The sequence below is a fragment of the Erinaceus europaeus genome, chromosome 11, assembly GCF_950295315.1.
Source record: "Erinaceus europaeus chromosome 11, mEriEur2.1, whole genome shotgun sequence".
NCBI classification, from domain to species: Eukaryota; Metazoa; Chordata; class Mammalia; order Eulipotyphla; family Erinaceidae; genus Erinaceus; species Erinaceus europaeus.
In genome coordinates, this window is record NC_080172.1 from 90,433,413 (window position 1) to 90,452,304 (window position 18,892).

The 18,892-nt window shown below is 40.7% G+C and overlaps 1 protein-coding gene across 2 annotated transcripts; it reads left to right on the forward strand.

Moving 5' to 3' along the window:
• Positions 1 to 825: 825 nt before the first annotated feature.
• PRPF38B (pre-mRNA processing factor 38B) lies at positions 826 to 10,767 on the forward strand. 2 transcript variants are annotated; one of them, XM_060202176.1, is made up of 7 exons: positions 826 to 1,395; positions 2,285 to 2,337; positions 4,373 to 4,441; positions 4,846 to 4,997; positions 5,232 to 5,292; positions 7,816 to 8,039; positions 8,737 to 10,767. In XM_060202176.1, exons 3-7 carry the CDS (start codon positions 4,430 to 4,432, stop codon positions 9,584 to 9,586), a joined length of 1,299 nt encoding a protein of 432 aa, XP_060058159.1. In that variant the 5' UTR covers positions 826 to 1,395; positions 2,285 to 2,337; positions 4,373 to 4,429; the 3' UTR covers positions 9,587 to 10,767. The 2 variants fall into 2 exon arrangements, with proteins under 2 accessions (XP_060058159.1, XP_007528341.1); XM_007528279.2 differs by lacking the exon at positions 2,285 to 2,337 and having other exon boundaries at positions 833 to 1,395.
• Positions 10,768 to 18,892: the final 8,125 nt, after the last annotated feature.

Sequence of the window (18,892 nt, forward strand, 5' to 3'; positions counted from 1 at the left end):
GTGAAGATAAACATTCCTTAGGCTGATGATTTTTTAAAAATTTCTTTATTGGGAGTTTAATGTTTCAGAGTTGACAGTAAATACAATAGTCTGTACATGCATATCCGTTCTCATTTAGGCTAATGATTTTTGTCACATCTCTTCCCCACTTCCTCTCTACATTCACAGAGCCTCCCTTGCCCAGTGTTGACTACATTCAGACAGAACACACCCGCCAGAATGGAGGGACAGAATGGCAGGGGAAAAAGAAAAGGGAAAAAAAGGGCAAATGTCCAGGGCGTTTTTCTAGGCTTGCAGTGAACAGGCACAGCAGCTCTCTCAATGCTCAGATGTCCTAACAGTCAGCTCAACAAAATGTAGAGCCCGGCGGCGGTTTTCACCGCCTCGGAATCACGTGGAGTCACAAAGTCCTGATCATGAACCATTCTTCCCAAGGAAATTTTAAAAACTGCGAACTCAGGAGAAACGTGCATGCGCAGGAACCACGAAATCGCAAGCACAAAGCCACGCAAGCCTTTTCAGGCCGACTTCCTCGAGAAAAGAAATTGGGCTCCCATCCCCAAAACTAAAAAAACAAACAAGCAAACAAAAAAAAACCAATAAAAACGAATTGAGCCTACAACACCCTGCACTCAGTCCCAAACTGCGAGCAGACACCCTTATGGAGCGGGGAAGCCAGAGGGCAGAGCAGCTGCCGCAACTCACACTCGACTCGCCGAACTAAGGAGCGGAATCGCCCCTCCCCCTGCCCGCACCACCTGCGCCTCTCTGATTGGCCGCCCGCTCGGCTTGGAGCACTAGGGCATGTGGCGTCACATCCGCCTGGGTCGCCATCTTGTTCCCAGGAGCAGTTGGCGGAAGAGATCGGGCTCCTAGGCCGCCGGCTGCTCGTGTACGGGAGTTGTCGCGGTCACGTCTCGGCCTCGTCTCGCCGCCTGGGGTCTCAGAGCTGTCGGTGTTCCCATCTCACGCTCATCGCTCGGCCCGGGGCACAGCGACGCGGCCCCCTTTTCCCGACGACGTTCCATGGAGTAGGGTCTCGGACCGTTGTCCCGAAGAGCGAGATCGAGCTGGGCCCCCTCCCGCCTCCCTCTCCCTCCTTCCTTCCGCCGCAACATGGCCAACAACAGCCCCGCGCTGACAGGCAACTCGCAGCCGCAGCACCAGGCGGCGGCCGCCGCGGCCCAGCAGCAGCAGCAGTGCGGCGGCGGCGGCGGCGCCACCAAGCCGGCGGTGTCGGGCAAGCAGGGCAACGTGCTGCCGCTCTGGGGCAACGAGAAGACCATGAACCTCAACCCCATGATCCTGACCAACATCCTCTCGTCGCCGTACTTCAAAGTGCAGCTGTACGAGCTCAAGACCTACCACGAGGTGGTGGACGAGATCTACTTCAAGGTACGAGGCGTCTGGGTCTTTTTTTTTTTTTTTAATTTTTATTTGGGAGGGGAGGTTAAGGGAGCGATGGGCTGGTGGGAAGGTTAAAAATCGGCGGAAGTGGGGAGGATACGGAGGCGGCCCCCGAGATGCGAGGGTGCCCGGTGGGTGGGTGGGTGGCGAGACTTGGGCGGCCGAGGGGTGGCGGTGGCGGCCCGGAGTCGATCTGGATCTGGAATGGGAGCAGGCGGGGCCGCCCTCTCCTGGCCTGTTCCGATCACCGGGGGTGACCCAGGAGAGCCCGCCACCCCCCCCCCCCATTTGCTCTCCCACCACGGCGGTGTAGGCATGGGGGGGGGGAGGAACCAGAGTAACTTTGAAGCCTCTCCAGTTTTCAGCTCCCCCCCCAAAAGAAATCTTTATTCTTTTAATTTTTTTTTATTTTTTCATTTTCTTTTGGAAAGGGAGCTGCTCGGCGCCAACTTGTTGGTGCTCCTCCCCGCCCGGGGCGGGTATCGACTTCAGTGTTGGCCTCGTGTTGTTGGTCTTTTCCGCTCTCGGCTCCAGACCGGGAAGCAAATCCAGGGTCCGTGCGTGTGTCGGGGTGTGGGGCGGGAAGGGGTTTGAGGAGGGTGGAGAGGTACCAGAGGCAAGAGGTGAACTGAACTGTGAGGCTTGGAAATGTTCCCGGCTGGCTGGCCGGCTGGCTGGACGGACGGACCGAGGAATGGATGGACGGATGGAAGGAAGGAAGAAGTGGCCCCGCGCGGCCTGGTGCATTGGGCATTTTTAGGCGAGTTCTCTGGGCCCTGGGCTTCTGCGGCAGGGTCGGTGCTGGCTTGGCCGAGCTGGGGAGCTCACCTGGCGCCTCCTCACTGCACTCTTGTCTCAGTTCTTGTTTCGTTAGCAGGATTGACTCAGTCTTGCAGCGAGGCTTGGAGCAGCCCAGGGTCGCAGGTAGAGGTATGCACTATTAATCATGCTCAATCGCCATAAATGCATTTCCCTGGTTAAAAAAAAAACACTGAAGGGCTAATTTGATTTTTTTTTTTTTGGGCCATCGGTTTTGGTCTGCACCAGTTAAGAGAAACTTTCTCCTAATCCTTGCAAATGATGTCGTTTAAAAGAAAGAATCTCGTAGGCCTCCGAATCCTAATTCATATTTTAGAGACGTTTAGAATTACCTTGACGACCTTTGTGTGTTTTAGCCAGAACATCTATTAATACGACGTGTTCTGTCTGTATTGACTCTTTAGTGGACAGACCGCAACGAATTATTTCTGTGGTCTGAAAGTTTAACAAAAAGGAAATTGTCTTTATCTGCTTTTGGCTAATTTTAACCACTTTCCCCCTCAATTAAATGATCAGGCTATTGAAGGAGTTTGAGATACTACTTTAAAAAAAAAAAAAAAAGGAAGCCATGTATTGAGAATAGCAAATTCAGCTTTGGGCATATGAAGGCCATTGAAGTTTTATGTACTCTTACAAGAGTATTTTAAGTCACTGGTACTACATCACTGGTACTACAGACTAGTTTCTTTTTTTCTTTTTTTGGTGTGTGTTAATTTTTAAAAGGTAAGGCTTTTTAAAAAGAATTTCAGCATAGGGCTAGACTATGGCGAAGAATACTTACTTCTTGGTTTTATCTATGCAGTAAGGCTCTTCCGGAGGTATTTGTTTAATGACAGGCAACTGTTAATACAATAGAGGAGAAACTTGTTTTCAAATTAGCTAAAGACCCAACACGTGTTGTCAACACATTCAGATAAAATAATCATGGATGTGTGTAGGGTTTAAGTTTGTCAATGAGTTCTGTATTGTATCAACTCCTTGACCAGCTTTTAAGGAATTTGCAACAGTTTTTATTGTTGGATGGAGGGAGTGAACCAGTAAAGCAAAGCTGTAGTCCTCTGAACAAAAATAGTGTAGTGCTTAGATTTAAAAATATAATTTTGGGTGGCTGAAGCCATTGAAAAAGTGTGAAATGTAATTATGGGTAGAAGTACAATTTTAATGAAAGTGGGGGGGAAAAGATCTACAGGAACAATTATGGGTCTTCCAAGAAAAACAAGTTATATCTCTTAGAGATAATAACTTAAAATTTATTATTGGATAGAGACAGAAAAATTGACAAGGGAGGGCGAGATAGAAACCTGAGGCCCTGCTTCACCACTCATGATGCTATCTTTCCCCCTGCTGGTGGGAATCAAGGGCTTGAACCTGAGTCCATGTGCACTGTGATGTGAGTGCTTAACCAAGTGCGCCACTCGTTGCCTGGCCCGTTTTTTTGTGTTGTTGTTTTTTTTTAATGTGTGGTTTTTATAGGGTGCCACCTCGCCAAAGATGATACTGTGTGATACAGCTTACATTCTGGTTAGAAATTGGTTACATAATTGGTTTGAAAATTGCACAGTGACTAATAAATGATCTCTGTAGGTGTGGCATTTGCAATTTCATCTTTAATTGGGAATGAACATAGTACCTGATACTAAATAAAAAGAAAATGTGTAAGCTTTTATAATTTGGCCTCAGAAGTTAACTCGTGACTATTTTAGTAGACTTGCTTCAAGTTCCCCCATCATGCAGACTTTTAAATCACCGTATATTTGAACTATTTAGGGTTCTTAAAAATTTTTAGCTTTAGGTTAGAGACCTATCCTTTTGAAATGAGACTTTATAAGTAATCCTAACTATTTTTTCAAGCATGTGAGACTGTAGATTTCCTAGCTCCTTGTGTATCAGCTCTCTACAAGGCTATTTAATGGGACATACAATTTTGAGAAGCTGTGGAGGGTTTGTTAATCTGTATTAACTTTATTTAGTATTCTTCAGCTAGCATTTTTCAAAAGGTGGTTTACATGAGTAAACAAAATATGCCGAACTATCCAGCGTTTAAATGTTGGAAGAGTTTATTATATGGATTTGTGTTTATTTAATCATATACTTTGAAAAAAATAATTGAAGTGTGAATGCTGTTGTGCTCTTTTTCTGTTTTCAGGTTACACATGTTGAACCCTGGGAGAAAGGGAGCAGAAAAACAGCTGGCCAAACTGGGATGTGCGGAGGGGTAAGTAGAAGTACGTGCATTTTTCAGTTTTTAAGATTTTAAGAACTGGGTGGGGGTAATGGTTATGCAGACACCCTCATGCCTGAGGCTCCAAAGTTCCAAGTGAAATTCCTTGCCATACCATAAGCCAGAACTGCAGTGCTCTGGATAAAAAAAAAAAAGATAAGAACCTTTTCCAGCATGTGTGGTGTTAAGGATTGACCCCAGGGCTTCACATATGCAAGTTTTGAGCTCTGTTCATTCAGCGCCTTCCCTAGCCTTCAAACCTAATGAAAGTATCTGAAAGTATCTGGTGATTGGAATTAGAAGTTATTTTATGCTTCTTAGTTATGGATTATATTATGACAAATAATGACTGTTAAGTTTTTCTTATTTCTACTTTTTAAAAACTATTTACCTTAAAGGTTCGAGGTGTTGGAACAGGAGGAATTGTTTCTACAGCTTTTTGCCTGTTATACAAATTGTTTACCCTGAAGTTAACTCGCAAGCAAGTGATGGGTCTCATAACACACACAGACTCTCCATATATTCGAGCCCTTGGATTTATGTATATAAGGTAAGTTTATCTGGGGCCAGATAGTAGCACACCTTGTTAAGTGCCTATGCTACCATGCACAAGAACCTGGGTTCAACTCCTCCCCCCACCTGTAGGATGCTTCACAAGCCGTGAAGCAGTGCTGCAGGTGTCTTGTTTTCCTCAATTAAAAATTAAAAAAATGAGTTTATCTGTGTTTCTAGTATACATCTCATTTAAATTCACCTAAGCCTAATAAGTGTCTTGAAATTCTAGGTATACACAGCCCCCTACAGATCTTTGGGATTGGTTTGAATCCTTCCTTGATGATGAAGAGGTATGTCAGCAAGGGTAATAATTTCTTCTGATTATTCTTATTTTTAAAGTTCTATTTATTAGAGATTTAATATCTTTCAGATTTTTTTGTAATTAAGGATCGGTCAAATACTTTTAATGTCTTTTTTACTCAGACTTGGTAGGGTTTTTTTTTTTTTAATGTATCTTAGGTTAAACTTCTCAAGCTTTTTTTCTTATTTTTAAAATTAAGTGTGCTTTGGAAGCTATTGACAATTATTTTCTAAATTGTATTTTGTGTATTCCATTGATAGTGACTTTAAAGATGAAGCAATATTCAAGATTGAGATCACAAAAGATACACACATAGAAAACTAATTGTAACTTTTTTTTTCTTCTGAGAATTTTGAATTCTTTGCTGCTGGCACTTAAAAATCTCACTTGTAGGCTTGTAGAATCAAACAGCTGAGTGAGACTTGAGAATAGGTTGAGTTTAGACAACTTGAACATTCAAGGTGCTAAAATATTTTCTAGCTTGTGGTCCGGGAGGTGGCGCATTAGATAAAGCTTTGGACTCTCAAGCATGAGGTCCTGATGTCAATCCCAGGCAGCACTTGTACCAGAGTGATGTCTGGCTCTTTCTCCTCCTATGTTTCTCATTAATAAATAAAATCTTTAAGAATTTTTTTCTATCTTTGTCAGTATACTGCTCATAATTATGAAGTTAGAAAAAAACTTCCTTTAGATTAGTTTAGATTTTTCAAATTGTAGATTTTGCTTGCCCTTTAAGTATAACTAGTGAGTGTTCTATATGATTTAGAAAGGTTATTTTATCAAATTTTAACCATACATGTGTTAATTTCCAAATACAGTAAAACAAAATGTACACGGTAACTTCTAAATTATGTCCATATATTTACCTGATGACTATTTCGGAACCATAAGGTAAACTTTAAATGCTTGTTTCAGCTGTCCTATTTTTTTATAGTGGGCATTATTTTGTTTTGCCACAATGATTATTGCTTGGGGTCAGTGCCTGCATTCTGACTCCACTGCTCCTAGTGTCCACCCCACCACCCTGCCACATTTTTCTGCTTTGATAGAGGGTGAAAGAAAAAGATAGTTGCTGCACTGCTCCACTTCAGTCCTTACTGTAGGTGTGCTTACCTGGCCTTTTAGTAGTCTTATTTATTTGCAATCATCACTGGGACTTGACCACTCTGGGATGACTTTTTCAGAGGGAATAGTAGAGATGATATACTTCCCTTAGTTTGGTGGGAGCCAGGCTTGAATCTGCACCACACACATAGCAAATCAGTAGACTATTCCAGATGAGCCATTTTGCTGGACCTGTTTTTTAAATCATTGAAAGAATTTGCTGAAGCATATTTCTAGTGGGACATCTTTGTTTTGTTTTTGATATTACATCACACCTCAGAAACTTAGTATCTACTGTCACATTCTCTTACCCCTCTCCTTACTGAATCAGTATCAGCAGAAACATAAAATGCGTTGGGTGATAACATCAGTCTGTTTAGATGAAAAAATCTCCCACTTGAAACCTTTTTCACTGCTATACTTAAAAGCATTTCCTTCTCCATAATTGTATTTGCTAGGTTTGTTTTTTAATGTTTCTGTTTAATCTGTTGCTGTTTTTACAAACCTGAGGGTCTCTATTCAAGCTAACTTATTGTTTTCTTCCTTAGATATCTGCAGCGATTATATTTGGAAATACTGTTTATCTGAACACTTAAATGTGTGTGAGTGCAAGCAGTTTTACCTTTAGCTCTTGTTTTCCTGTTTAGATAACAAATCTCACTTTCCTTGTGTGCTTGCACTGTAGGTTTGGGACTGACAATAGCTGACTAACATGTCCTGAGCTGTGAGAGGGCATAGCAAGAAGGCCTTCATGCGGTAATGACCCTTTTCAGAGACAATGGTCATCATGGATTATGCGTTTCCAATTATTTGTTCATTTATTTATTTTCTACATATCTCTAAATTAGAAACCTCACTGCTTCATGGCAGTTGGTTTGCTATTGCTTCCAATTTTACTAGGGCTTCATTTTATATTAGAGTTGTTAAAAAAGGATGACTTGTAGATAGGAAATGTCTAAAGTAGCTCATATGTAGCTAGGTTACAGTGCCAGGAGTAATGTGTGCAAATGTGTCCAGAGAAATGAATATATACTTAGTCAGTATGTGGAATGTAAATTTAAGTCAGTCATTCCACATAATTTTTGAATGTAAGGGGTTACTTCTTATCCTTGTTAATTGAGATGAGACCAGTTCCCTTTAAGCCTATGAGGCTGCAGGGGTTTGTTCTCACCTGCATGCACACACTAAAGTCGGAGTATATCATTCATTACCTAAAGATTAGAAGGGTACACAAATTGAATTTTTCTGTTAGCCCCCTCCCTTTTTTTTTTTTTTTTTGTATTTGAGATTTCAAAGATGGTAATATTTTTATAGTATTCATCTATATTGATGTTTTGGGTTTTGTTTTGTGTTTTGTTTTTTGGTTTTGTCTTTTTTGACAGTTAGGACATCTTTTGTGTTTCTGTAGGACCTGGATGTGAAGGCTGGTGGAGGCTGTGTAATGACCATTGGGGAAATGCTGCGGTCTTTTCTCACAAAATTGGAGTGGTTTTCCACCTTATTTCCAAGAATTCCAGTTCCAGTTCAGAAGAATATCGATCAGCAGATTAAAACTCGGCCTAGAAAAATCAAGAAAGATGGGAAGGAAGGTGTTGAAGAAATAGAGAGACATGTTGAACGCAGACGTTCAAGGTGATGTGTCGATAGCACTTTTATTATTTTTGGATAGAGATAGAGGAATTGGAGGGGGGGGTCAGAATGACACCTGCAGCACTGTTTGACCATTTGTGAAACTTCCCACCATGTAGGTGGGGACTGGAGACTTGAACCCAGGTCCTTGTACACTGTGTGCTCTACTGCCCCAGTTGTACTTTAATCCAGAGATTTTTGAAAAACCAGTGACTGGTACTTAAGAAATTTTACTAGTGAGTCGGGCTGTAGCGCAGAGGGTTAAGTGCAGGTGGTGCTAAGAACAAGGACTGGAACAAGGATCCCGGTTCAAGCCCTGGCTCCCCACCTGCAGGGGAGTCACCTCACAAGTGGTGAAGCAGGTCTGCAGGTGTCTATCTTTCTCTCTCCCTCACTCTGTTTTCCCCTCCTCTCTCCATTTCTCTCTGTCCTATCCAACAACAATGACAACAATAATAACTACAACAATAAAACAAGGGCAACAAAAGGGAATAAATAAATAAAATATTTTTTAAAAATCCTAAAAAAAAAAAAAGAAGAAATTTTACTAGTGCTATTTCATCCCCCCCCAAGGTTATCTTTTCCCTAGTTATTCTTGACATATTTGTGTAAGATGAGAATCTAAATAAGTATCAATAGGAATTAAAATTTTAGGACTTTATTTCAAGATTTCTCCTTCCACTTTTTCTTTATATATCAGGTCTCCAAGGAGGTCACTGAGTCCAAGAAGGTCCCCACGAAGGTCAAGAAGTAGAAGCCATCATCGGGAGGGCCATGGATCTTCTAGTTTTGACCGAGAATTAGAAAGAGAGAAGGAGCGACAGCGACTAGAGCGTGAAGCCAAAGAAAGGGAAAAAGAAAGGCGAAGATCCCGAAGTATGGATCGCATGTTAGACCGCAGGCGTAGCAGGAGTAGAGAATGGCATAGAAGTCGAAGTCGAGATAGGAAAGGGGAGAGAAGGGACAGAGAAAGGGAAAGAGAAAAAGAAAACGAGCGAGGTAGAAGGCGAGATCGTGACTATGATAAGGAAAGAGGCAGTGATAGAGAAAAGGAGAGAGAGCGTTCAAGAGAAAGGTCCAAGGAGCGGAGAAGTAGAGGTGAGACAGAAGAGAAAAAATATAAAGAAGACAAAGATGAAAGGCGACATAGAGATGACAAAAATTCCAAGAAAGAGAAAAAACACAGTAGAAGTCGAAGCAGAGAAAGGAAACATAGAAGTAGGAGTAGAAGTAGAAATGCAGGGAAACGGAGTCGAAGTAGAAGCAAAGAGAAATCAAGTAAACACAAAAATGAAAGTAAAGAAAAATCAAATAAGAGAAGCAGAAGTGGAAGTCAAGGAAGAACTGACAGTGTTGAAAAATCAAGAAAACGGGAACGTAGTCCCAGCAAAGAAAAACCTAGGAAGCGCAGCAGAAGCAAAGAACGCTCGCACAAAAGAGATCACAGTGATAGTAAGGACCAGCCTGACAAACATGATCGTGGCAGGAGCCAAAGTGTAGAAACAGAGAGTCAAGAAAAACAAAATAAAAACAAAGATGAGACTGTGTGAAAATTTTTGTAAAAGTGGATCACATTGAATCCTGTTCACATTTTGATTAAATCTGCTTTCTCCCCTCCTGAGATGAGATTGTGCAGTAGTTAACGCACTCTTCAAGCTCCCTGTAGGCTGCATTTGCGTTTCCTCTTTTGTGTAGGGAAGTGCCTTTGTAATCCCATATATTGCATTGATGTCTTCACCCAGTTGAGTTTGATACATGATGCACAGATTGTTCTTGCATTTTTGTTTGATTATTTTTTGCGATGTACAGTCTGTACATATGTCCAAAATGTTCTAATTCCTTTGGCCTAGTTGCCATGTTGGTTAAATTTGTATAAGGCAATAAACTGCCGCCAATTCTATTTTTGTTTGTAGGTGTGGGATTATGGTTTGTGTACTGAAGTTAGCATGAGGACTGTTTTTATGTAATAGAATGCTGAAGACTTTGAGAATGGATCTTGAATGTCTGTTAGAGGAGAATTTTGTGTTTTCAGTGTTAACGAAGGCAACAGTTTGTAGGATTAACATTCTTGTCCACTATATTATCTTGGAAGGTGGTTGTTAATATGTTACACTTAACATTCTCCACAGTTAACTTTAGAGGGAATTTATAAATTTATTTCTGAAGCGGAGGTTTAAGTTTAAATTAGGCTGTGATTTGATCAAAAGTCCTTTTAGCATTCTACCTCAAAGGGACACTGTTAGTATGCCTAAATTTTATTTACTTGGTTTTCCTTTTTTATTTGAAAGTGATACATGATGTGTAATCTCTTTTCTTGAATTTTCTCAGATTTTTTAAGTACTATATTAAAAGAAAAATGTCTAAAGCATTCTTGCAGCAACCCTGTACTAACATGAAATTGGGAGAGGATCGTGGGGCAGATGAGTAGAGATATAGATTCAAGCCTCAAGCTTCCAAAGCATTTTTTATAAATAGAAAAATACTTAAATTATGAAACAGCTTGATATATAGTGTCCTTTTTTAAAAAAAATTCAAAACTTTTTTTTATTGATAATGAAGATTGCTGTTTGAGTTTTTAAACTTAATCTAGAACAGAGACATATTAAAAGTAATGCTATGCTGCATTATTTAAGATTATCAGCAAATTATTTGATAGATTGTACTTTCAACTTGTATTCTGATTACAAAGAACCATCATGAGTGTGGAATAAATACTGGATTAAATCCTTTATCCTGGGTGTTGGCTTCCCCCCATTTTTTTTCAAGTATGTTTATTATTAAAGAAATTGGTATGTTAATAGTATCACACTGAAGTGATACCTCAGTGCCCAGACAAAACAGGAGTATGATCATGATGATCCTTAACAGGAATTCTTAATGGCTGTTTCTTTTGTCAGTGGGTGTTGTGTTACCAGGGTGCTTTTTGATGTATTTCTATCAAAGACACTTACTGAGGTACTTGAGAACTGGGTTTTAAAATAGAAACATTTAAAATTTGGATTTGAAGGATCTTGTGTCAGTTATCCACGTACAGCCAAAATAATAAAAGCTCAGTGGTTTGTTCAGACAGTACTAGAATTTATGAATTCCTGATAGCCTGTTATTAACACTTGTATTAGTGTTTATACTGGCTGACTGACAAGCATTCAGAAGTTAGATGTGGGCTGGTGAAATAGCTCACTTGATAATGTGCTGGCACTACCATTTGTGTAACCCAGGTTTGAGTCCAGCTCTCACTTTGAAGAAAGCTTCAGAGCTGTGGTCTCTCATTCTACCTCTGTTAGAAAAACCATCTTGCAAAAAGTGCTTCGTGGAGCAGAGAAGTCCTTTATGTGGACTTTTGTATCTAACACCAGAAAGAAAAGTCACGACATGAAAAGATTTTTATGAAAATGCTGTGTTTTTAGAGAAGGTTTAGTTTCTTAAATTGACCAAGTGAATTAGCATGGGGCATGTACACACCTATAAAGTGATGAAAGCCAGACTTAATCTACATTGAAAATACTTTTATTATAATCAATGGTGCTACTTTGGACGTAATTGAACACGTGAAGTATTACTGGATATATTTTAGATAAAATGTGAAGTTTTTTAGAGGTAAAAGTATTACCACAAGTAACGATTTCCTGTGTTTTCTTTTTATTAAAAAAAATTCTATTAAATTTTCACATGAGGGTGGGAGGGAGCATAATGGCTATGCAAACGGACTCTTATGGCTGAGGCTCCCAGGTCCAGTCCCCTGCATTACCTAAGCCAGAGCTGAGCAAGTACTCTGATAAAATCACATGAAGCATGCAGCATTCCATCACATAATGTACAGGGCATCAAACTGGGAACCTCAGGCATGCAAGTTGGACGTGAAACCAGCTAAGACATTTCCTCAGAATTTGCTGTGCTACTTAGAATGGTGGTTTTCGACATTTTGATAAGTAGAATATATAAGTAATGCTAGATAATATCTGACATGCTTGATCTAATTTTGTAGTGACTTCGTAAAAGGTTAGATGAACAGTTGAGCTGTGAAAGAATAATTGAGGAAAAAAAGCACGATAAGTCTTAATATGATTAGCAACCTAGATTTTTTTTTAAACTGGTTTACCTTTCCATGTATGTAGCTTTGCATCTATTTCCTAATGTCCATTTTAAAATAAATTATATATATTAAAGAGAACTTAATATCAAAATGTCCACTTTAATGCTTCCCAGTTTTATCAGTTTGGTTAAGTTTCTTTGTCAAAGGCAGGGTTATTAATGAGAGATAGAAAGAACCAGACATCACTCTGGTACATGTGTTATGGGGGAATGAACTCAGGACCTCATGCTTGAGAGTCCCTTGCTTTATCCACCGTGCCACCTGGACCACAAAAGCAGTGGTTCTTAAGCAATCTAGTAAGAATTTACAAAAATTAAGTAGTACTCTAAAATTTGCAATTTCAAAGAAGCTAGTGATTTAACAATTCCAAGGCTTTTATGCTACTGTGTCTTCTAAATACTGATGCATGTTTAGAAGTAAACTGGCAAATTTAAGTACGTGGGTGTTGAAAATAATAGCTTTTTTTTTTTTAAACTAAGTTGAGATGGGGTTGAGGAAACAGCATAATGGTTATGCAAATGACTTTCAAGCCTTAGACTCTTAAGCTCCCAGGTTCAATCCTCAGTTATTACCGTAAGCCACAGCTGAGCTGGAGTAGGTGGTGTTGCAGGTGGTGCAAAGCACAAGGACTGGCGTGAGGATCCTAGTTTGAGCCCCCAGCTCCCCACCTGAAGGGGTGTCGCTTCACAAGTGGTGAAGCAGGTCTGCAGGTGTCCTCTCCTACTCTGTCTTCCCACTCTCCGTCCTATCCAACAGTGACGACATCAATAATAAAGGCAACAAAAGGGAATAGTAAAAAAAAAAAAATGTTGAAATGGGAAAATGTTAATGCTATAATAAAACTGATTTAATCCCCCCCAAAGAAACTTTTGATCAGTTGAGATAATGCTCAGACACATTTTGAAAAGTTTTTTTTTTTTTTGCATGATACCCATTTAGTTTCATTTCAACACTGATTACTTTGCTGGTTATATGATCAGAAGGTGGACTGTGTGTTTTTACTAGAGTTTCACTGCTCCAGGCTGACTTTCAGATGGAGAAACCATAGCAATGAACATGCTTGTGGTGGGGGCTGAGCTCAGATTGTGGTTGTGCTCTTGGTAAAGTACCACACTATCCAAGGGAAATATTTTGCTGGCCCCAGCTGGTGTTCTTTTAAGTCTGATCCTAAGATTAGTGGAGAGTCAATGTCACTTGACCAAATACATGCAGCTCTGGGACTCAAAGGAGTCCATTGTATGCAAGAAGAAATTGAATCTGGGACCTCACAGTCTTGTTCTCTCCCACTGAACCACTTCCCCAGCCGCATTATTTCTTTTTAGTGAATTTACATACCTATTAACATCTAAATACCTTTGGATTTTATGGATTATTTACTCCTCAAGTGCATGCTGTTCTGTGTCCAGTAGGTGGGGATATATCACTACAATACCCATTTGCAAGCCTTCCCTCCACGGACCAGTCTTAATCAGTTCAATTTTTTTTTTCTTGATGTGATGTATGGAGCCAATTGATGTCAATGTTTTTAAAACCTTCCCTTCAAGAGCTAGAAAGCAGCAGGTGAATTAGTTCAACTGGAAGATTGCTGAGCTATATGTATAAAACTCCAGATAAACACCTTTTAAATGTAAAGAAAATGATGTGTAGGAACCTATATGAGGTGCTTGGAAATGAACAGAAAAAACATGTTTACATATTAAGACTCTTGCACTGGGCCACAGCTCACCCTCTGGTTTAGTTTCAAAGATGACATTAGTGCCCAGGGGCTGAGGGAAGAGTACACTACTGGCATGTGTGAACCCCTCCCAGGGACCCATATTTTGCATTCCTAAGCAATTTTCTGAACTGTCACCTTATAAAAATTACTTTGGAGGGGGCTGGGCTGTGGTGCACCTGAAAGAGTGAACATGTTACAATGTATGAGGGCCTGTGTCCTGTGAAACTGCCTCCTCCTTCTTTTAAAAAATATATACTTTTATTTATAACTGGATAGAGACAGAATTTGAGAGGAGAGGGGGAGATAGGGAAAGAGACATATTTGCAGCCCTGCTTCACCACTTGTGAAGCTTTCCCTCTGCAGGTGGAAGAGATCCTCTAGATAAGGCCCCAGGAGGCATTTAATCACTGATTGAAAAGCCAACACCTGGCTGGGGTAGATAGCATAATGGTTATGCAAGGAGACTCTCATACTTGAGGCTCCAAAGATCCAGGTTCAAACCCCCCCCCCCTCCAAACCAAAGCTAAATAGTGCTCTGGTGGAAAAAAGAAATGTAAAAAAAAAAAGAAAAGCCCACACCCACTATGGACCTCTCAGTGGCTGAGCAGTGTGTTTGTGTGTGTGTGTGCGATCATCAGAAGTGTGGAGTGGTTCTAATGATCGTTATTTCCTAGCTGCAGAACCAGAGGTCTAACCATACAGGAGGGAGCAGCAGAGCCAAGGGTGCCTACCTTTTAGTTCATACTTTAATTGCTATTACAGTTTTTGAGGCTGGGCTTGGTGTACAGTTAGTGGAAAGATGTTTCTGTGGAGGCCAGCTGTGTGTGGCGCTTAGCAAGAGGCCTGCCTCTTTGAGAGACTGAAGTTCACATTTAAAGTGTTCATAGCACAGCAGAGGTCTTTTTGGGTAATTTTCAACTCCCCCCCCCCTTTTTGGGAAATTCTAATTTCTCATGTTTGGAAAAGGTTTGACATTAGAATGGCATGTAAACATTGAAGTCATTAGTGTGTTAAGGGTATTAGAACAATTAAGGGTAAGTTTATCAAGGAGAGCTACTTAAATTCAAACACACAAAATATGTTTTTTTTTTTTGCTACCAGAATTGTTGCTGGGGTTTGGTGCCTGCACTAGGAATCCAAGGCTCTCAGCAACCATTTTTTTCCTTCTTGATAGACAGAAACCGAGAGGGAAGGAGGAGAGATAGACTCCTGTGATACTGCTTTACTACTGTGGAAGCTTCTCTTCATTGCAAATGGGGATTTAGGACTCATACCTGGGCCCTTGTGCATGGCAACATGTCTGCCATGGCTGAACTTCACATTGTAAAGGGGTGAAGAGACAAAAATATCTTATCAAATGCTGACCTCACCTCCCTGAACTAGAACCCAACAGACTTGGAACCATAGTTGGTTACCAGGCAGCAACATTCTATACACACAGATCCCTACCCAAGTCATTTGGCTCTGAATCTTGGAAATTCAAACATGTTCTCTTGTTTGAAAGTTTGCATAGGGTATGAGAAAAGGACATAAAGAATGTACTTTCAGGGTTAAAATTGAATGAGGGAGGCATCTAGTTACGTGTGAACACATTCATGCAGGCATTCAAAGGTAACAAAGTGTGGCTGGGACCAGGCTATTAACTCAGAGCCATAACTCAAATGGCACCTCAGCAGTTCTATAGTGTGTGTGTGTGTGTGTGTGTGTGTGTGTGTGTGTTTTCATGAACCTGAGTAGGAGGTTGGGTCATGATCACACAGCAGGTTGCCTTGAACAGTTTTGAAAGCCACCCTTCATTTCAAAGTCTAGAGAGTGACAGGTCAAGAGACAGAACACCAGACTTGCAAGCCTGGAACTCTGTCTGCTGTCTCCTGCTACTCCAGGTGCTGAAGGGCTACTATGACTCCTGTTTCTGTCATACTGCTTCCCGACACTCTTTCTGAATGAGCAAGCAGTATCATCTAAGTCAGGGTCACTGGTGATTTCACCAGATCTACTTGGGTTCAAACTGGGAGAAAATAAGGCTCCAGGTTCTGCTTAGATCTGAGAATTACTTCTCTAAGCCCACTTGATTGACAAGAGATTAGTGGAAAGGTGGGACATCCTTTGATTACCTTCAGTAATGGATAGTTGAATCCTGCCTGTGGGTGCTTTGTGCAAAGTGTAAGGTACAAAAGAGCCCAAAGGGCCACAGAGAGAATACACAAGCTTTTTGCTGCACTGGGGGGGAGAATGTTATATTTATCCCATGGAAAGCACCAGGCAGTCACACACATATCAAGTGCTCAGTTGCTTGTCCTGCTGATTTCTAATAGTGAAAATTTGCTCACTCCATGTCTATCTGACAAGAGAACACTGGGCAACCAAATTCTTCCTGCTTGCCTGGAGTTAAATAGCTTCCAGTCCCTAAAACAGAATGCTAGTGTGCTCTTTCATAATTACTATGGACAAAGCAGTTTAAAAACTATGTCTGGTATGACGATGAGTTTGGTTTTAATAGTCCAATCAGAAGTATCACTTATACTCATGCTGAAAACAAAGTAAAAGTTCCTCCCTTCTTGGAACCTGCACAGAGGACCTACAGCTCTCCGTGGCAATGCTCTGCCACTGAGCTATGGCCTCGACCGTGCTTGTGAGTGTGAGTACTCTTTCCTAAGAGATATTTGGTAGATGATGGAAACTCTGCGGGAGGTGCTTCCTTTTAACTGGGAACAGAAGATGAGAGAAACCTGCCTAATTAATAAAGTTCTCTGTGACGGGAAAAAAAAGCAAACAAGGGAGTCAGGCGGTAGAGCAGCGGGTTAAGCTCAGGTGGTGCAAAGCGTTAAGGACTGATGTAAGGATCCCGGTTCAAGCCCCTGGCTCCCCACCTGCAGGGGAGTTGCTTCACAGGCGGTGAAGCAGGTCTGCAGCTGTCTGTCTTTCTCTCCTCCTCTCTGTCTGCCCCTCATCTCTCCACTTCTTTGTCCTATCCAACAACAATGACATAAATAATAACTACAACAAGGGCAACAAAAGGGAACAAATAAATATTTTAAAAAATCTTAAAAAAAAGAGTAAACAAGAAAGAGGCCAAGGGGTCAGAGCAAGAACACACAAGCTTTCTTCTATACTGTACTTGTATACTCCTTATCCCATGGAAAGTACCAAGCAGACGCACACTCACATCAAGTGTTCATCCTACAGCTCTCTGCCTCATAGTGAAACTTTGATTACTCCCTGCATGTTCAGTGATAGATCATTGGAAACCAAAACTTCTGCTGCATGACTGAGATCAAATAGCCCCAAGAAACTCATTTCCTTAGCTTTTGTTTACTTAAAAATTCTCTATTCGAATGGATATAAGGTTAATCATGTTTATTTGAGGTAAAAATATTTTAATTCAGCATACACAGATTCAGGTAACAACCAAAATGTTGCCCAAGGAAAGGTAAAGTAACAAATCAATGGCTGTAACTGTGTGGAAAGAAGATGAGGTAATTGGTTAAACACAAGGGTGAGTGTTAACAAGCTTAATTAACAGTTCTTGGCAGCTGGGGAAATAGCAGAAAATGGTAGAGCACTGAACTTCCATGCCTGAGGCTATATAGTTCAATCCCTGACTCTGCATATACCAGTGATGACTTGGCTTCTGTCTCTATCTCATAAAACTCATATCTAAAAAAATTTCAAGCATTCTTGCTTCCTGTTCTTAATAGTTGAATGATGGACATATGCTGTGAGAAATTTCTGATTGGGCAATCTTGCTCTTGCCTTTGAGCATTATCAACAGTAATTAATACCAGGCACCACCATATGCCCAAACAGAGTAGTTTTCTGGTCTTTCTCTCAGAAAAATCAATAAATATAATCTTTAAAACAGAGTACTTAAGTAGATGGATAAGTACACTGGATACAGGCATTAAAACTTGCCATGTTGACTAAACAGTCAGTTCTAGTCAAATCTACAGGTTCCATGCAACCCTCATCAAAATCCTATCATTCTTCACTATTTAAGATAGCAGATTTATTCTAAAATGTTTATATATACACACAGTAAATATTTTAGCAAATGCAGTTTCGCAAAGAATGGGATTGGGTAACTAGGATATGTTGCAGTGTACTCACCAACGTGAGGGCCTGAGTTCCACCTCTGACTTGACATGGGCCACTATGATGCTTTGGTTCTCTCTCTCTTTTCCAATAAACAAACAAATAAATAAATAGATTTGTTGCTGCCTTTGAAAAGGATGCTAGTGAAGAACCTGTTTGTAAACCTGATGTTTATAATTTTGTTACAAAGTTTACAATCACTGTTAGGGAATTTGTAGCACCAAGAGGGAATTAATGTGCCAATGTAGGTTCTTCAGCTGTAGCAAAGAATACTCTGGTGGAGAGGCCCCACATCTATGGACATCTAATCTTTGACAAAGGGGCCCAGACTATTACATGGGGAAAGCAGAGTCTCTTCAACAAATGGTGTTGGAAACAATGGGTTGAAACATGCAGAAGAATGAAACTGAATCACTGTATTTCACCAAATACAAAAGTAAATTCCAAGTGGATCAAGGACTTGGATGTTAGACCACAAACTATCAGATACTTAGAGGAAAATATTGGCAGAACTATTTCCCGCATACATTTTAAAGACATCTTCAATGAAACGAATCCAATTACAAAGAAGACTAAGGCAAGTATAAACCTATGGGACTACATCAAATTAAAAAGCTTCTTCACAGCAAAAGAAACCACTACCCAAACCAAGAGACCCCTCACAGAATGGGAGAAGATCTTTACATGCCATACATCAGATAAGAGTTTAATAACCAATATATATAAAGAGCTTGCCAGACTCAACAACAAGACAACAAATAACCCCATCCAAAAATGGGGGGAGGACTTGGACAGAATATTCATCACAGAAGAGATCCAAAAGGCCGAGAAACACATGAAAAAATGCTCCAAGTCTCTGGTTGTCAGAGAAATGCAAATCAAGACAACAATGAGATATCACTTCACTCCTGTGAGAATGTCATACATCAGAAAAGGTACCAACAACAAATGCTG

Bases quoted from the DNA above. Each gene is read 5' to 3' on its own strand.
- PRPF38B (XM_007528279.2), top strand. From the start codon at position 1,117: ATGGCCAACAACAGCCCCGCGCTGACAGGCAACTCGCAGCCGCAGCAC. The intron at 4,442-4,845 runs GTAAGTAGAAGT...TTTACCTTAAAG, and splicing joins AAACTGGGATGTGCGGAGGG to GTTCGAGGTGTTGGAACAGG. The intron at 4,998-5,231 runs GTAAGTTTATCT...TTGAAATTCTAG, and splicing joins CTTGGATTTATGTATATAAG to GTATACACAGCCCCCTACAG.